Source organism: Gadus morhua, chromosome 11, assembly GCF_902167405.1.
Source record: "Gadus morhua chromosome 11, gadMor3.0, whole genome shotgun sequence".
NCBI lineage: Eukaryota > Metazoa > Chordata > Actinopteri > Gadiformes > Gadidae > Gadus > Gadus morhua.
In genome coordinates this window covers 6,256,228-6,272,435 of record NC_044058.1, presented here as the reverse complement: position 1 = coordinate 6,272,435, position 16,208 = coordinate 6,256,228, and the positions used below count along the sequence as shown (strand labels likewise).

The window sequence follows — 16,208 nt, the reverse complement described above, 5'->3', positions numbered from 1 at the left end:
TTCAGAGTCCACCTCGACACTGCATAGCCACCCTCCCCCTTCTGGCCACCATTGTACACTGCATTGTATTGTGCCAATTGTATTGTATTGCATGACAAATGTACTTATTGTAAGTCGCTTTGGATAAAAGCTAAATGCTAAATGCCCTAAATGTAAATGTAAATACCACAGATTTTGAGGTAAGCGCCCGTGGTCATTTCACGGATTCCTGGTAGGTTGCATTTCACCTATTGTGGACAGTGGGATAGGAATCAGATCCCCAGTCACTGCACTGCATCAGACACAAAGAACCAAATATATTAAATTCGTCTGTTTCATTTGTGCCATTCAATGGCCCTGAACACATGCTTGTTGCGGGCTAAAACGATCAAATATAAAATTGGGCCATGGTTGAGCATGTGCATACATGCCTTGTTATCTTGTTGGCTGGCTGACAAATACACATTGGTGGTGGCAGGAAGCCTGCATGCATCTCTGCGGATGTTGCAATATTTAGTTTCATTTGCGACGAGGAACCAGCCAAACTGAATGTCGTGATAGGATGGATGTGTTACGTTTCTAAATTCTCCAAATGTAATGATTTTATGAATTTGTATAAGCCTACAATATATTGTTAATTACTTTTATTGCTGGGGTATTGAGGGAGCTTTGGGCTACGTGATCAAGGAAAGGAAGTCCAGCTTCTGGTCCACGGTGAGTTCGTCTAGCAGCAAGGCCAGCCGATCCTTGATGGAGAAGGGCCCATTTCAAGATTTTAGTATTTGTTCTGCACATGAACTGTTATACTTCACTCTATCCACAGGGAGGCAGTGTTTAAAGGACACGTAAACTTGCATACCGCCGTTGGAATAGTTACATTATTAAACGCGTGGTGGCGTGAACCATAAAACCACATTTGCATGGTGAAGATAATGTGAGTCATCAAAGGCACTTTGCCTTGGAAGTGTTAAACATTTCTTTCTTTTTTCTTTTTTTTTAATGTTAGGCCATGTTAATGTTAAGGCTTAAGTTGTCAGGCCTATTGTGATATTTCTTTCTTCCTTAGGCTAGTCTTGGGTAAAGGAACGTCTGTCAAATGTCACAATGTTGTCGTGATGGCCTTGTGTAAGTAGATTGCAGTAGTGATACAAAGGTTGTTGCGGACAGTGGGTAGAGTATCAGATCCCCAGTCACTGCACATTAGAAACCAAGGAGCGCTAAGAAGTAAATCTGTATTTTTTATTTGTCAGAGGGCCTAAACTCATGTCTGTTGCAGGATGAAGCTATCAAATAATAAAGGGGGGCATGGTTGGGCATGTGCATACAGGCCTTGTTATCTGCTTGGCTTGCTGTCACATGGTTGGTGGCAGCCATCGCAAGGCTCGGCATCTCTGCAGATGCTGCCTGAGGTAGTTGCATCGGCATAGCCAAACTGAATGTCATGATAGGAGCACACATGGTATTTTTTATCATACATTTAATAAACTGTTTCCTCACAATTTCACACATTCTATGAATTTGAATAAGCAGACAATAGATTGTTGTTGTTGTTGTTGTTGTTAAAGGTGGGGTAAGGTGTAAGAAGGCTGCTTAATGCTTCATATTTCCGTTGAACAGGACAGGAAGTTTAGTTTCTGGTCCAAGTTGTGTTTGTGCTGTCTGGCAGAAAGAACAGTAAATCCTTGAAGGTAAACATAGGGTTAGATATCTCTTTTCATTCTGTTTGATTCACTTTCTTTTGAAAAGCTGAAGCAAAATGGAAAGTTGAGGCAAGATGTTGTGCACTAATTTGATAGCCCTATTTATGTCTATATTAATTAGCCTTATCCAAATTCAATTTCCGTTGTGGTTTTGGTTTCCAATTTATTCAAAGGTCCATTGTGTAAAATGTAGCAGCATCTTGCTCTGAGATTGCAGGTTGCAACACTCTCACCCTCTCGGGTGGCCTGTGGAATCCAAGTGCCCCCAAAATGTCATCGTCTGCGACAGCATCGAGCAGCCAATTGTAGCCAAGTGTCAAGCAATAGTCATCTTAAAAGTAGATTTTTGACAGATTTAGCCTGCAAATAAATCTGTTCAACCAATTATCGTGCAACTTTGTTGAAGTCGACATGGACACTATACATTTAAGACATGGCGGAGGTAACAGCCTATTTACGTTTTAAAACAGTCCTATTACTGCCTACATTCATAGACCTTTAATTATCACTATCGTATCTTACGTGAATATAGGTCGCTTTTTGATATCATAACTGTTGGCAGTTGCATTGCAACAATTCTTTTATCGATACCGACCTTCTCCAAAAGAGTGATGGCTATTCGAACAGGGAAACAACTTAAAAACTAAGAATGCAAGCTTAATTATCATAATCTGCTTCATTCCAGAACTGCCATTAAGCACTATAACGTCACGGTGTGTGTGTGGATGTGTGGGAGCTCCGTTCACCCAGCGGTTGAAGTTAATGGCACATGCCAGAGAAGGTTGATCTTTTTTGAGTTAATTAAACACATGTTCTCCATAGAGCAGTTTGTTGGTCTGGGATACTGTAGTAACATGGCGGTACAACATGGCATCCCGGAGGGGACCCGCTCCCCATGCAGATATAAAGGGCTCATTCTGAGGGAAAAAAAAACCCACAGATTCAAATTTTCATGGGATAATTCGCTAATTAAGAAAAGCATATGAATATTATATTCCATTTCCGACAAGTCCCTTCCACTACATTCGACACACTACTCCTTTAACCCACTTGCTATCAGTGTCCTGTAACCTGCTGTATTGCGCGGTTGTATCATGGGTGGTATTGGAGATGAACATCATAGAGTTATCCCCAATGTTTTCCTGACATTCGGCAGGGAGCTTCTTATAATCTAAAGGTTTTTTATATCAACTTCAAAATAGCCTACACCAAAAATGTGTATATTTTTTTAAGTAAAAAAATAAAATCAATTAGCAAATAATAAATACTAAAATGTGTTCAATTCAAGACACAGATTTAGGTAAACTATGGGGATTAGAAATAGTTGGTCCTGGCCCAGTAACTCTCTCATTTGTTCGCCACCCACTGAGCCAGTCTTATGATTTCTGCATGACCAGGCTTTGTTTCTGAGCTCCGCGCTTGCTGCCTTTTGTTCTCGTGCCCCCGGTGGGTAGCACGAGAGGCCGGCAGCCCTCCACAGAGACCCCTTTCACGAGCGGTGTACTGCACGCTCCGACGAGCACGCCCCCTTTAAACCATGCGTGTATAAATGTGCACTACCGATAGCTTACAGACGTTACGAAAATCACAATGACCCCATCATCATCATTTCCATAATATTGAGAGTGCCCCCTTTACGCACAGGAAGGGCGCATCCAAAAAAAAAAAGATGACTAATTACGCGCAATGTGTCGTCAGGGCAAGAAGACGTGCGGATACACTTGTGCAAAGCACTATTTAACCAGGTCAACAGCGGAGGGGTCTAGTCTACGAGGAGTATACCATTTGGATAAGACATAGTAACTGGATTCATATAGTCTCAAGAGGTTGGCTCCGATATTGCGGTAAATAAACATTTACTTTCATTCAGAAAATAGATTAATAGAGACCCATTTATGGCATTGTTGGGTGGGGGGAGTGATTTTTGTATTTCATATCTTGACTCAGAAACTGTATTTAAATTCTTACCATGTTACATGTTCACAGTAACTCACAAGTTTGTTAAATCTAGACTAAAACTTAAAGGCATGTGTATGATTTTTGGAGTGTTAAACCGATTACAAAACAATGACAAATGACGATTCAAATTTTGTAAATCTGATCAGAGTATGGGTTATTAAACATTTATTCAAACATTTCTCTGTGTTCGCTCACTTCCAGGTTGTGTAAGGACTCTGTTTGAACACAGTCAGGTGCTGGCTCATATCTTCAGGTGGTGCAGTAAAGAATTCAGCACGAGACCAGACATGGAGCGTATGCATGATGAGAAGGTAAATAGTTACTTTACAATTATCCTCATGATACATTTTTAGCTCAACAGTTGCAAAGACCTATCTCTGCAATACATTTGAATAAAGTGTTTTCAATAACAGAAGTCCCACAGTTTTTGTTATTGAAAACTGAAGTATACACATTATTGTTTATACATTGTAATTAGTCCCTTGAGAGGTCTCTCATATTCACAGGATTTCCTGAGAGACACCCTACACATTTTTCGTGCATATTGTCTTATTATTTTGCCTTGGAAGCTTCTGAAGAATAAGTATGGGTCTTTTTTTCATCTCCCGCCGCTATGCTCAGTATAACTCTGTACTTTTCCTCTCCCACATGAGATACCCCTGTGGTGTAGTCATGAGAACAATTCAAGACATGATTGTGAGGGCGTGTTTGGTTGAGTAAGGGTAGCATGTCTAAACTTGACCATGTTTGACGGTAAGGTTCTGCTTATTGTGAGAAAAGATGAAGAAATTGGGGGTAACTATGAGATTTGGCAAGAGGAATTGGTAAGAGGAATGAGGCTTAACCAGGTTGTAATATTATGAGCTGAAATTAATATGCTTGAAGTGAGAACACAGAACGCAGTGTAGTAAAGGTTTGAAGGATAAGCATTGTGAAACAAAAGCTTGATTTAAACATGTATCCGTTGAGGAGTGTAGATAATATGGTGGTTTGAATGGTTATGAAACAGCAGGCTGCCTGCTCTCAGGGGTCGATCTTTCAGTCTATGTGGAAATTGGCGCACATATTTCCACAGTCCTAAATGCATTTCTCCAATAAAGGGAAAAAGCTCTGTTTACATAGTCTGTTATACCTGCACAACCTCACTTTCTCACTGCAACCATGACTTTTATTCAAAGTTATTTTAACAACTGTGTTTTAACAAAAGTGTCTGAAAAATCTAAGCAGCCACATTTCAATCAAGCCAGTTCATCTTTCTCTCTCTCAAAATGTATCTGGTCTGTGTCCCCCCCCCCCCCCCGTTCCCAGCCTCTCCCTTATGCTGCACCACACTCCTGTTGCATCAGTAGTGATTATCAGTGTAGTGTGATAAACACACAGGCTATTCTCTATTATTCTGTTCGGCCAAGGCCAGCGTGTTCCTCTGAGAGACGTACTGCATCTTACAACTATCTCTCTGTCACCGTCAGGAAGCACATGCTCTCTTATCAACTGCCCCGATGTGGTCAGGCCAGTCTACTCCAGCAGCGCCTCTACTGCCGCTGGGTTGGGCACACTCTATTGCTGCTGCTGGGTTTGCCTTAATTACCAAGTTCTATGACGCCAAGGCGTGAATTTTCAAAATATTTCTGAAGTCATTATTTTTGGTGGATGCTTTGATATAGAAGGTATGCAATGTAATGAAATCCAAATGACAGTAACAAACTTAAGGAGTGTGGTGGAGGGAACATGGAGTGCCTTGAGAGGAGGAGGCTGTGTTTACCTCGCACCGTGGCACCAGAGCGCACATCAGCTCCTTTGACCGTTCCGGGCACGTTCAGTAACTATTAGGAGTTCTGACATTAGTTTTGATAGCACTACAGTCTAAGAACTTTTAGAACAGGTTGTTACATTCAGAATTTGATTTTGCACACTTGTTGCGCTTTACCAATGGATTGTACCAAGATGTGTGGATATTCAGAACATTTATTTATTTATCATTTATTTTATCCTTTTAAAAAAACATATGACAAATATAAAAATAAATCTGCGGTCCATTAGCAATGTAGATAATCAGGGCAAAAATGTAAATTGGAAACCAAAGGAACACTAGCTTTCTGTGTGGTAACACCAGGGTTCTGCACCAGGGCAGTGAGGCCACAGCGGTAGCCGGCCAAATAAATGGTGGCAGAGGCGGCAGACTCAGAAAGGCCTATTGTTGTCCTGAAACAACCTGCCGTAAACAACAACAACCACAGCTTTGTTTGCTGACAGAGGAACTGACCGTGTCCCCCTGTTCACACAGAGGAAACAATTGTACACATGCCTGCTCCCTCCACACGTACACTCCCTAGGATATGTTTAGCATCCTGGCCTTCCTTCCTCCTAGACTCACACCAGTGGTGTCCAAGTGGTGGGTCGCGGCCCCTGAGGGTGCCCCAGCAGGGGACCAGGGGACCAACTGGGAAAAAAATAACTTTTAAGATACACAGAGAATTGTATATTGAAACACTTTTTGACATGGTAATGAGAATGCATTACTTATTTTACTGCACACATTTTTTGGAGTGATGCTGGGGTCAGCAGTTCCTCCCCATGTGGGTTTTGACCAGAGCCCGAGTATGGGCTCCTGAGTCACACTGTGTCTCTGTGTCCTCCGCTGTCCACAGCCCAAGAAGAAGGTGACCGGCTACCTCCTCTACTGCGTGTCCACAGCCGTTATTGGCTCACTGCAGTTTGGTTACAACACCGGAGTCATCAACGCACCCGAGCAGGTGTGTGTATGTGTGTTTGTTTGCGTGTGTGTGTGTGTGTGTGTGTGTGTGTGTGTGTGTGTGTGTGTGTGTGTGTGTGTGTGTGTGTGTGTGTGTGTGTGTGTGTGTGTGTGTGTGTGTGTGTGTTTGTTTGCATGTATGTGTGTGTGCATGGCCTAGTCACTAGTGTGTGCATGTGTACTACACATTGTCTTATACAATTTCAACATAGCAGAGGTAGTCACTTATTTAATACCACTACTGCAATATTAAATCCTCTTCGATTTCCTCAGTTCTTTAAATACTTGTCTGGTCTTCAAGTTTTCCACTACTGCATGAGTCTCATGTACAAACAGGTAGTTGGCATTCATGAAAACGATCCGCTTGATTCTACTACCCCCTTATGGATGTGTACAGAACATCCCACTCTCTCTCCCCTTTACTCTTTTTACTCCATTAAGAATACTTTCTATGCTAATAAAGTCATTAGTATTTATCAGGGCTGTCAAACGTTTTGTTTTTTTATAGCGATTAATCGTATAGTATTGGTGAGTTAACTCGTGATTAATCACACTTTTAAAATTCTATTTCAAATCAACTCCAATTGAAGTTAAAAGAGATTATCAAATGGAATGACAAATTATGATTCATATCAAATGTACTTAATTAGCAAAAACTAGACAGTATATTCAACCCTGTGTGGGTTGAATATAAAACTTAGAACACCACGGATTTGGGAATTGTAAACAGGCAGTTAATTAGTACAATTGTAAACCAACAGTTACTACAAGTGTAATTAAATTCAAATAAATAGCACCACAGATTTGGGAATTGTAAACAGGCTGTCACTTACTGCAAGTGAAATTGAATGTAAAGTAAGTGGAACAAAAAACAAAGATGACTTCTGATATGAATGTTGACATTATGTGGGCAAAACCTTTCAAAATCACAGTAAAAAAAAAAAAAAGTGCATTATGCGTATTTTTCTATTAATCGCATTAAAATAAGATTCTGTTAACGCGTTATTAACATGCTAATTTTGACAGCCCTTATATGTAGGCATAATTGTATTCATAAGTTTGTCATAAGGGATCCCGCTCCTCCTGTCAGGCTCTGACCTTTAACCTCATATGAAGACACATAAGAAACCTGTCCTGTCCTTCGCGCCTAACAGAAGCTGCGTAGGTTCTTCCAGAATGTGTCCATGGAGCGCTACGGGGAGCCCTTCACCCCCGGGGCCAACACCATGGTGTGGAGCTTTGCGGTGGCCATCTTCAGCGTCGGAGGCATGATTGGGTCATTCTCTGTGGGAGCCGTGGTCGACAAGTTTGGCAGGTGAGGAGATGGTGGATCGTTTAGTATAAATGGGTCATCTCCTTGCTGATGCTTGGTTTGTAACTTACATAAATACAGGGTAAAGTCGGTTTAATGCAGTGTGTTATGTGCCTAACCCTAACCCTGTTACCAAAAAACACCAAAGTAGTAGCATTTTCTGTTTCAGATTATACAGTCATATTGCTCAATACTCTCGCCTCAGGAACTTACCAACTATGCACCATTGCCTTTTCTCTCGGTTACCAGGCGGAAATCGATGATGCTAGCTAACATCCTGGCCATCCTGGGCGCGTTGCTGATGGGGCTGTCCGGCCTGAGCCGCTCCTTTGAAATGGTCATCATTGGCAGGTTTATCATCGGCCTGTTCTGCGGCCTGTGCACGGGGCTGACCCCCATGTACGTGGGGGAGATTTCTCCCACCCACCTGCGAGGGGCCTTCGGAACGCTTCACCAGCTGGGCGTTGTCATCGGCATCCTGGTGGCTCAGGTAGGTCTGACACTAAGATTAGATACATTCTTATGTCACGCTGATTGTAATGTATGTTACTTGATGATGTTACGTGTATGTCCATTTTAAACAGTTAAACAATGAGTTGCTTTAATTGACTTTCACATAGGACCGGGTTCTGCACTTATAAATATATATATATATATATAAACACTGTATAAATAATCATCAACCTGACATTCCGGCATAATTCAATAAATCATTTCCTAAATAAATAGAGATGGACAGAGACTCTACCTTCCACAGCCCTTGTGACCCCCACCTCCCTGTGCCCCCCTCCCTGCGTGTCCAGATCTTTGGCCTGGAGTTCCTGCTGGGCTCAGAGGCTCTGTGGCCACTGCTGCTGGCCCTCACCGCCCTGCCAGCCATCCTGCAGACCATCCTGCTGCCCTTCTGCGCCGAGAGCCCCCGCTACCTGCTCATCAGCCTCAACCAGGAGGACGAGGCCCGCAAAGGTCAGCCCCGGACCCCCCACGGAGCCCTCTCTAGGAGGAATCAGGGTTTTAGATATACTTCAGGAATCATATCTTCTATATGTTATGTTATTCAGCGATGAGAGTGGAGCAACACCAGGGGTAGCTTGAGGACCTTCGATGAAGTTAAACCTTCAACTTACCTAAAGAGTCACGCTCACCAATCTATCATAAGAGAATTCTATTTCATATGCTATAAAACGCCTGCAAAAACAACTCTGTTTCCACGAGAAATCTGCATCATTGGTCCGATTTTTACCATTTTATCTTTAACTGGCTCCAAATGTGCATTTTTTTGGAGACGATGGAAATGCAGAGATTAAATCTTGTCAGAGGAAAAACATAACTGGAAACACCAAGAACTGTTGGCTTCCCTCGATTAAACTCTGCAAACGTTCTTCTCCGTCTCCTGCACATTATTGGTTGGCGTCCCCCAGCCCTGGTGCGTCTCCGTGGCACCGAGGACGTCACAGATGACCTCCAGGAGATGAAGGAGGAGGGGATGAAGATGGCGTTGGAGAAGAAGGTGACCATCCCGGAGCTGTTCCGCTCGCCAGTGTACCGCCAGCCCCTGATCATCGCCATCGTCCTGCAGCTCTCCCAGCAGCTGTCCGGCATCAACGCAGTGAGTGGAGGAGGACGGGGAGGAGACCTGAGGCCAGGGAGCAGTTATACATAGTCACAGATACACATGGAAAGGATTAACAAAGCACTGGGAGGCTAACAGAAGAGTACATGCAAAGATATATGCATGGTTTAGTTGATATGTATGCAGGCATAGTTTTTATATATCTCTATATCTATACTGATTTGCATAGGCCAGTTAGCAGAAGAGTAAATTCATAGTGTGAGGGACCGGCGTGGTCGCCCACGTATCTGGGATACGGCCAACTGGGAATTCCGAGTGTGGGCAAAAAATGAGGGCAATGGACTGAGGACTAAGAAAAAGTGAAGTTCTAATGTCTCCAAAACATTCACAAAGAATAGAGCAACGTTTCAAACGAAAAGGAAATGACTGCATCCGTCAGCAAACATAAACTAAGAAAATATAACATAGCATAGCCTAACATGAATCTAGCATAGTGTTACTAGCACTGGCCTCACATCAAGCCAGCACCTACCCTCCGCCCCAAACACCAAATGAGAAAGCCCTTAAATAGGGAAATGGCAATTGGACCAATCACGGCCGTATGGGCCAGACCATTAGTTGGGGAACATTATTTATCTAAAGCTACCAATCCAACATAACTGAACAGAAAGTACATTGTGTGAATACTAAATAAACATGACACTAAATAAGCAACCACCAAATACATATATACCCACACCCTGTGCACAACCTAAAGATATTTACAAAACAGCTGTTTCTATCAACACCCCCCTGGGCTATTCCCTGATACTCTGATCCTAAGATCCCTTAGCATACTGCCCCCTACCAGGACGGAAGACCAATCTTACACCAGCCCAATATAATATATACACACACAATATAATAATAATAATAATAATCATTTCTCTAATGTGAGACAGTGAGAAGGGGGAGGATTTCACCTTCTCACACATAGATACATGCATATATACATTTATATATATATGTGTATAAATAATTGTATACATGCATGCATCTATGCATGTACTCTTCTACTAACTGCCCTACGCAAATAATTGTCATGTATATCATTGACCTTTCAATCGTAGCCCTATCAGTATGCTTACCACAATATTTAGTTCAAAAAAACCATATCAGTCATATCCTGTAATTGTTCCGCAAAAGCATTGTTCTTCTCATTTAAACTGGAACTACAATTTGTCATCATGACAAATAATTTTCACACGTTACTTGGCTCGTCCTCGCCCGGAGAAAGAGTTGACTAGGAGGAGCGCAGCCTCAAAGGTCGAGGGTAAAGGAAGTGTTTCAATGATTGTGTGTTAATAAGGTCACTTCCGCTGGCTGACAAACGGTGTTAGCGGCAGTGGGACTGGGCCTCGCAATCAAAGTGAGGTTGCCGCAGCCCGGGGGTACGGAGACACCCATTGTTCATGCTCATCTGCCTCACTCCATCCCCCGATAGTAGTGACAACAGCTCACAGCCTCTGGATAAAACATAAAATGAACAGTGTTCAATGGATTGTTTTACTTACGCATTGTTGATTTACAAGCGACTCTCTCTTTTTCTCTCTCACTTTTTCTCTCTCCCTTCATCTCTCTCTTCCTCCCTCTCTCTCTCTCTCTCTCTCTCTCTCTCTCTCTCTCCCAGGTGTTTTATTACTCCACAGGTATATTCGAAACAGCGGGTGTAGCTGAACCCATCTATGCTACCATAGGAGCGGGCGTGGTCAACACCGTGTTCACTGTGGTCTCGGTGAGCAACCTGTTAGTTTTTCTGTCTCCAGTCAATGTGGACTCAATGTGTTTCTTGGTGGTCGTGTATGGCCTTGTCTACACAATGCTGGACAAATGCATACCTGATTTTATTTTCTTCTCCTCAATTTTGGCTGTAATCACGTAATCAGCAGTGAACTCATGAATCACTACTAGGGAACTTTTCACAGTGGGATGACACCAATGTTTACTTCCTCTGAAAGTTACAACTCATTTTGGAATGTGTTTCTCTTTTGAATCGGTAGGATATCTCAGTAACAAAGAAGGGACCCTGGCCTAACTCTGCCCCGTTCAGTTGTTGGTTTCCAGCCCAGGAAAATGGCATTTTAAACCACCAAAAATACCCTAAATGAATCTGAAAATACTGCATTGATGTGTGAACGGGCAAAAACGTGTATTTCTGAAACAATGCTTTAGAAGTTTCCATTGTGGTTAAAGTTTCCGTGAGAGAAGCCTTTTGGTGAACATTGATCATGACGCAAAATAATGGAAGGAAAACACACTTTGAACCGAAAGCAGGGTTCTTAATGTACTTGGTAAAGTTTGTACATGGGAATTGGTGAGGGCTGTGATGATAATAAGTGTATTATTGTGTCAACAGCTCTTCCTGGTGGAAAGGGCGGGTCGAAGGACCTTACACCTGATTGGATTGGCTGGAATGGCCGTGAGCGCCCTCCTGATGACCATCTCCCTGTCTCTGGTTGTAAGTAACCACCACCCAGCAACACTGTAAAATTAAAACAATTAGTAAATGTCCCCCTTTATTCAATTCTTCTTTTGTCTATTTTTGCCCCTCTCCCTAACCCATACAAACACACCACCCTTAACACCCCCCCCCCCTTCTCCCAACCACACACACACCCACACCCAACCACACACACAAACCCCATGCTCTCTCTGTGAGCAGAAAACCATCCAGTCGTTGAGCTACCTGGCCATCGTGGCGGTGTTTGGCTTTGTGGCCAGCTTTGAGATGGGCCCGGGCCCCATCCCCTGGTTCATCGTGGCAGAGCTCTTCTCCCAGGGCCCGCGCCCGGCCGCCATGGCCGTCTCCGGCTTCTCCAACTGGACTGCCAACTTCCTGGTTGGCTTAGGCTTCCCTAAGTTGGAGGTAATGGATTGGTTCCATGCATGTACCGACTGTGATGTAATGGTCGGAATGTTAGCAACTCGCCCTTATTGTAAAGTAAATGTTGGTACCTGCTACATTGGCATAATAATTGTAGCCTTTTTTAATCAAAAGCTTAATGCTAATATTCATCTCTCTCTCTCTTCTCACTCTTTTTCTGTCTCTCTCTCTCCCTCTTTCTCACTCACTCGCTCTCTTGGTCTATTTTCTCTCTCTCTCTCTCTCTCTCCCCCCCCTCTGTATCGCTCTCGCTCTCTCTCTCTCTCTCTCTCTCTCCCTCTCTCTCTCTCTCTCTCTCTCCTAGGAACTGTGCGGCCCGTACGTCTTCATCATCTTCATGATCCTGCTCATCTTCTTCTTCATCTTCACCTACCTCCGCGTGCCCGAGACCAAGGGGCGGACCTTCGACGACATCGCCCAGGCCTTCGCCACCAGCGCCGCCTCCCCGCAGAGCCCCTCCGAGGTGGGGCTAGGTCTGCCAGTGCCTGAGACCAAGGGCGCCACCCCCCTCTCCCCCACGGAGAAGGTTCCCATGTTCAGCCTCCCCATGGATAAGGCCGGAGCTCCTTAGGGCCGCGGGCGGGGACGGGAGGCTGCAGAGGAGGACGAGACTTAGGACTAGAGTTTAAGGGGATGGAGGGCTTTCTGTTTGCACAGCGGTGGTGTGGTTCAACCTTCAAGCTACAGAATAGTCAGGATGGGGAACGGGGGGGCAGCTATAGTCTGGCGGTTTGGGGGTTCGACTCCGAGCCCGAAGGGGTCTGGGTTCGATGCCCGATGGCCGCGGTCTACCTGTAGGTGTCCTTGAGCAAGATGCCCTAACGACTTAGCTGCTCATTAATGACATGTTTTAAATAGAAATCCACTTTGTCACTTTGGATGAAAACTAAATAGTAAATTGTTCACAAGAGGGTTTTTTTATGATAGTAATTGTTGCAAAACTTTCCTTTCCACTAAGAGCATCTTAGTGGAAAGGAATCAAGAGAAAAGTCTATTCATTTTGGCATTGTGTCTGTATTTGAAACACGGGCCAGTCTTTGGAAATCTATATTTTTGAAAATAATTATTATTTATTTTTCTAGCTAAGCATCATCATTAAACGAGGACATTTTGACTGTTACTAATGTCACAATATTTGACTTATTACTGCCTAATCTTAGTTGACCTTGCAAGTGCCATTGCTCCAAGTATTTATTTAAGAGGATCAGGCTGTGTTCCGTGTTCAACTCTGGTGCCAAACTGTGAGAGTGTGTGTGTGTGTGTGTGTGTGTGTGTGTGTGTGTGTGTGTGTGTGTGTGTGTGTGTGTGTGTGTGTGTGTGTGTGTGTGTGTGTGTGTGTGTGTGTGTGTGTGTGTGTGTGTTTTGATGGTAATGGAGTAAAGGATTTGGGGCAGTGGTCTGTATTAAGGTCAAGCTAGAAAAGCCCATTAGCTTAACCTACAAAAACATAATTTGCAACCTTGTCATCCACAGAAGGGTTCGCCTTGACATTCAGTAGTCCGACGGCAAGACGTAGACAACAGAAAAGTACTCTCTCTAGGGTTAGGGTTAGGGTTCTTTTTTCTTGTGTACCTCTTATCCGCATGTCATTATTTCACTTTGTGACGGCACTGACTCCCAGTATGAGATAAAAATGGACTTTATCAACTTTATCAATCCAAGACGGCAAGTGTGTGTGTCACAGTACCAGACCGTCATTCAAGTAAAAGCAAAATAATTCCAGACGAAGTATATGCACAGAACGACAAAAACATGACAAAACTAATCTCAGAGATAGTCAGTCCTTGTTTGATTTCTTTGTGCGCTCTGTTTGAACTCTGCGGTCTGCTGTAGAGATGCCTGTTACGTGATACAAACAGTTGTGGTAACAGTGTTTTTATTGTCTGAACTACTGCTGGTCTCCAAGGGCATGGAGACTAGCACTGCCATTGTAGAGCCTGCCTGACCAAGCCTGTTTGAGGAAATAAAACCAATACAATGTCTGGTAATATAAGAATGTCCATCTGACGCAACCGTTCCTATTGGGCGTGAAATGTGGTTCTCTATTGTGCAACACATCGTATCGGAATAGGGCATGTATTTAGTTCATGTTTAAAAATCAAGAATTCACTCTAACTAACAGTACCATGCGTTTGTTATAATTATTGAAGAACACAAGGCAAAATAAATCAAATATGAATACAAATCCTATCTGGAAAATACAGTGCATAAGGAATTGAATTAAGAAGAAATTCTTATATATCGTTAAGATTAAAGTAAACATTTAAATTCAGTTTTTTTAAGGAACCCTTTGCAAAATAAGAACTACAGGACAAGTGTTAATAAAAACACGAGTGGTGTCGTTTGAGATGGTTATCTGTTTATTTTTAAGGGATGGATCTTGATTGTTTGCTTAAAGACAGGAGACATGCGCCTTTTTCAATGTTTGTGCAGATGGGGACATTTTATTAGTCTATATTAGTGATGGATTTCATGATTCTTTCCCTTGATTCAGTTGACGTCGGTCAGTTCCCCAAGAAGAATCGTTCAGAATCGTTTGTTTGTTTGTTCGTTTAGTCGCGTTTCCGGTAGCTGAGTCAGTCAGACTCAGCTCTTCCCTCGTTCTCATTCTCAAACGATCATTCAAGTCGGTCATCAATCAACACAACATTACAACTAAGATCCTTTCAGCTGAGGACTTAGACAAACCAAACTCAGTGGGATGGGGGTGGGGGGTGTAGTTCATTATTGGATGTTTAACATATCAGCAAGATAATAGACTTGATTTAGCAATGATGGAGTTCAAAAGTAAATTATGTACAGTTGTGTTTATTTGGGGCATATTTGATTTTTCTTGGGTTAAAAGTAACTCAACACTATTGTGAAGATAGCCACCCCCACTCAAGAATCTATCAAGATCCACCACGGTGGGGGTCCCGGGTCGCGTGCGTTTTTGACGAGATTGACGCGACATTCTAATATTTTATTAATCTGGCATGACACAGAAAATACAAAGACGGCATGCATTTACCATTTCACTGATATTTAATCGTATTATCGTACGCTCGCTCATTAAGCCCATTTGTTGTTGTTTTTCAAGAAAACGGTTGATTCCTGTCTCTCATTGGCTAGAATTCGACGAGAGCGTCCTAGACTCAGTCCTAGAACAGCATATGATTGGCTGGCTCTCGTGAGTCGTAAGGTCTCTCAGTCGGTTCCTCTTCACCACTCACAGTCAGTGAACGAACAGCGACTCAGCGACTAGTGGGTCTGGGAGGAGTTGGGTCTGGGAGGAGTCGAGTCTGAGAGCGAAAGAGATGAATGAGAGAGAAGAATCAGTTCGATTCATTCTTGTTAAATATTCGTTCATTTGAACTGATTCGGCCGCAAACGACCCATCACTAGTCTATATGCCTTAGTTCTACATTTAGAAAGACGCACATTAAAATCTAATTTCATCACTTGCCCATCGAGTATTACGGCTTTTAGCATGATTGTTGTCTGATGATTGTGAATCATTTAAGTGTGGGTTCTGCCTTTTTCCACATGTTTTTTGGGCGCTGTTGGCTGTTGTAATTAATCTTTAGTCATTGATATGACCTGCCTTTGTTTTTCATCCTTCTTGCACTCTTATACTACTGAATGTTACTATGGTACTGTATAGGTCTCCACAACATAGACTCTGTTATGTTCATGTGTTTTTCCAATGACTTCCACTTTCAAATATAGATTGCGGAAGAATGACAGAAATATTAATCCTGTATTAAATGGTATTAACATTTGTAACGTTTTGTAATCTATTGTTCCCAGGGTGTACCCAACATGCTTGATCAAGTTGCAATAAATCTTACAGATTGAAGATTACATATCAATTCTTAACTGTGGGATAATGTATGTTGAAGCCATGAATAAATCAATTAAACACAAAGAACATATTTAAATGGCAGATCATTAAATCCAACACAGAACACATACTTTGTGTCTCGGTTTCTTCCTGCAGCTGTTTTGAACTCAGAATACGACATAGTACT

General features: G+C 42.8%; 1 protein-coding gene across 2 annotated transcripts; it reads left to right on the top strand.

The window, feature by feature from the left end:
* Nucleotides 1-520: 520 nt before the first annotated feature.
* slc2a3b (solute carrier family 2 member 3b) lies at nucleotides 521-16,151 on the top strand. 2 transcript variants are annotated; one of them, XM_030369800.1, is made up of 11 exons: nucleotides 521-693; nucleotides 3,840-3,949; nucleotides 6,287-6,391; nucleotides 7,545-7,705; nucleotides 7,952-8,192; nucleotides 8,506-8,668; nucleotides 9,124-9,311; nucleotides 10,945-11,049; nucleotides 11,671-11,772; nucleotides 11,977-12,180; nucleotides 12,503-16,151. In XM_030369800.1, exons 2-11 carry the CDS (start codon nucleotides 3,926-3,928, stop codon nucleotides 12,767-12,769), a joined length of 1,560 nt encoding a protein of 519 aa, XP_030225660.1. In that variant the 5' UTR covers nucleotides 521-693; nucleotides 3,840-3,925; the 3' UTR covers nucleotides 12,770-16,151. The 2 variants fall into 2 exon arrangements, with proteins under 2 accessions (XP_030225660.1, XP_030225659.1); XM_030369799.1 differs by lacking the exon at nucleotides 521-693 and adding an exon at nucleotides 3,256-3,523.
* Nucleotides 16,152-16,208: the final 57 nt, after the last annotated feature.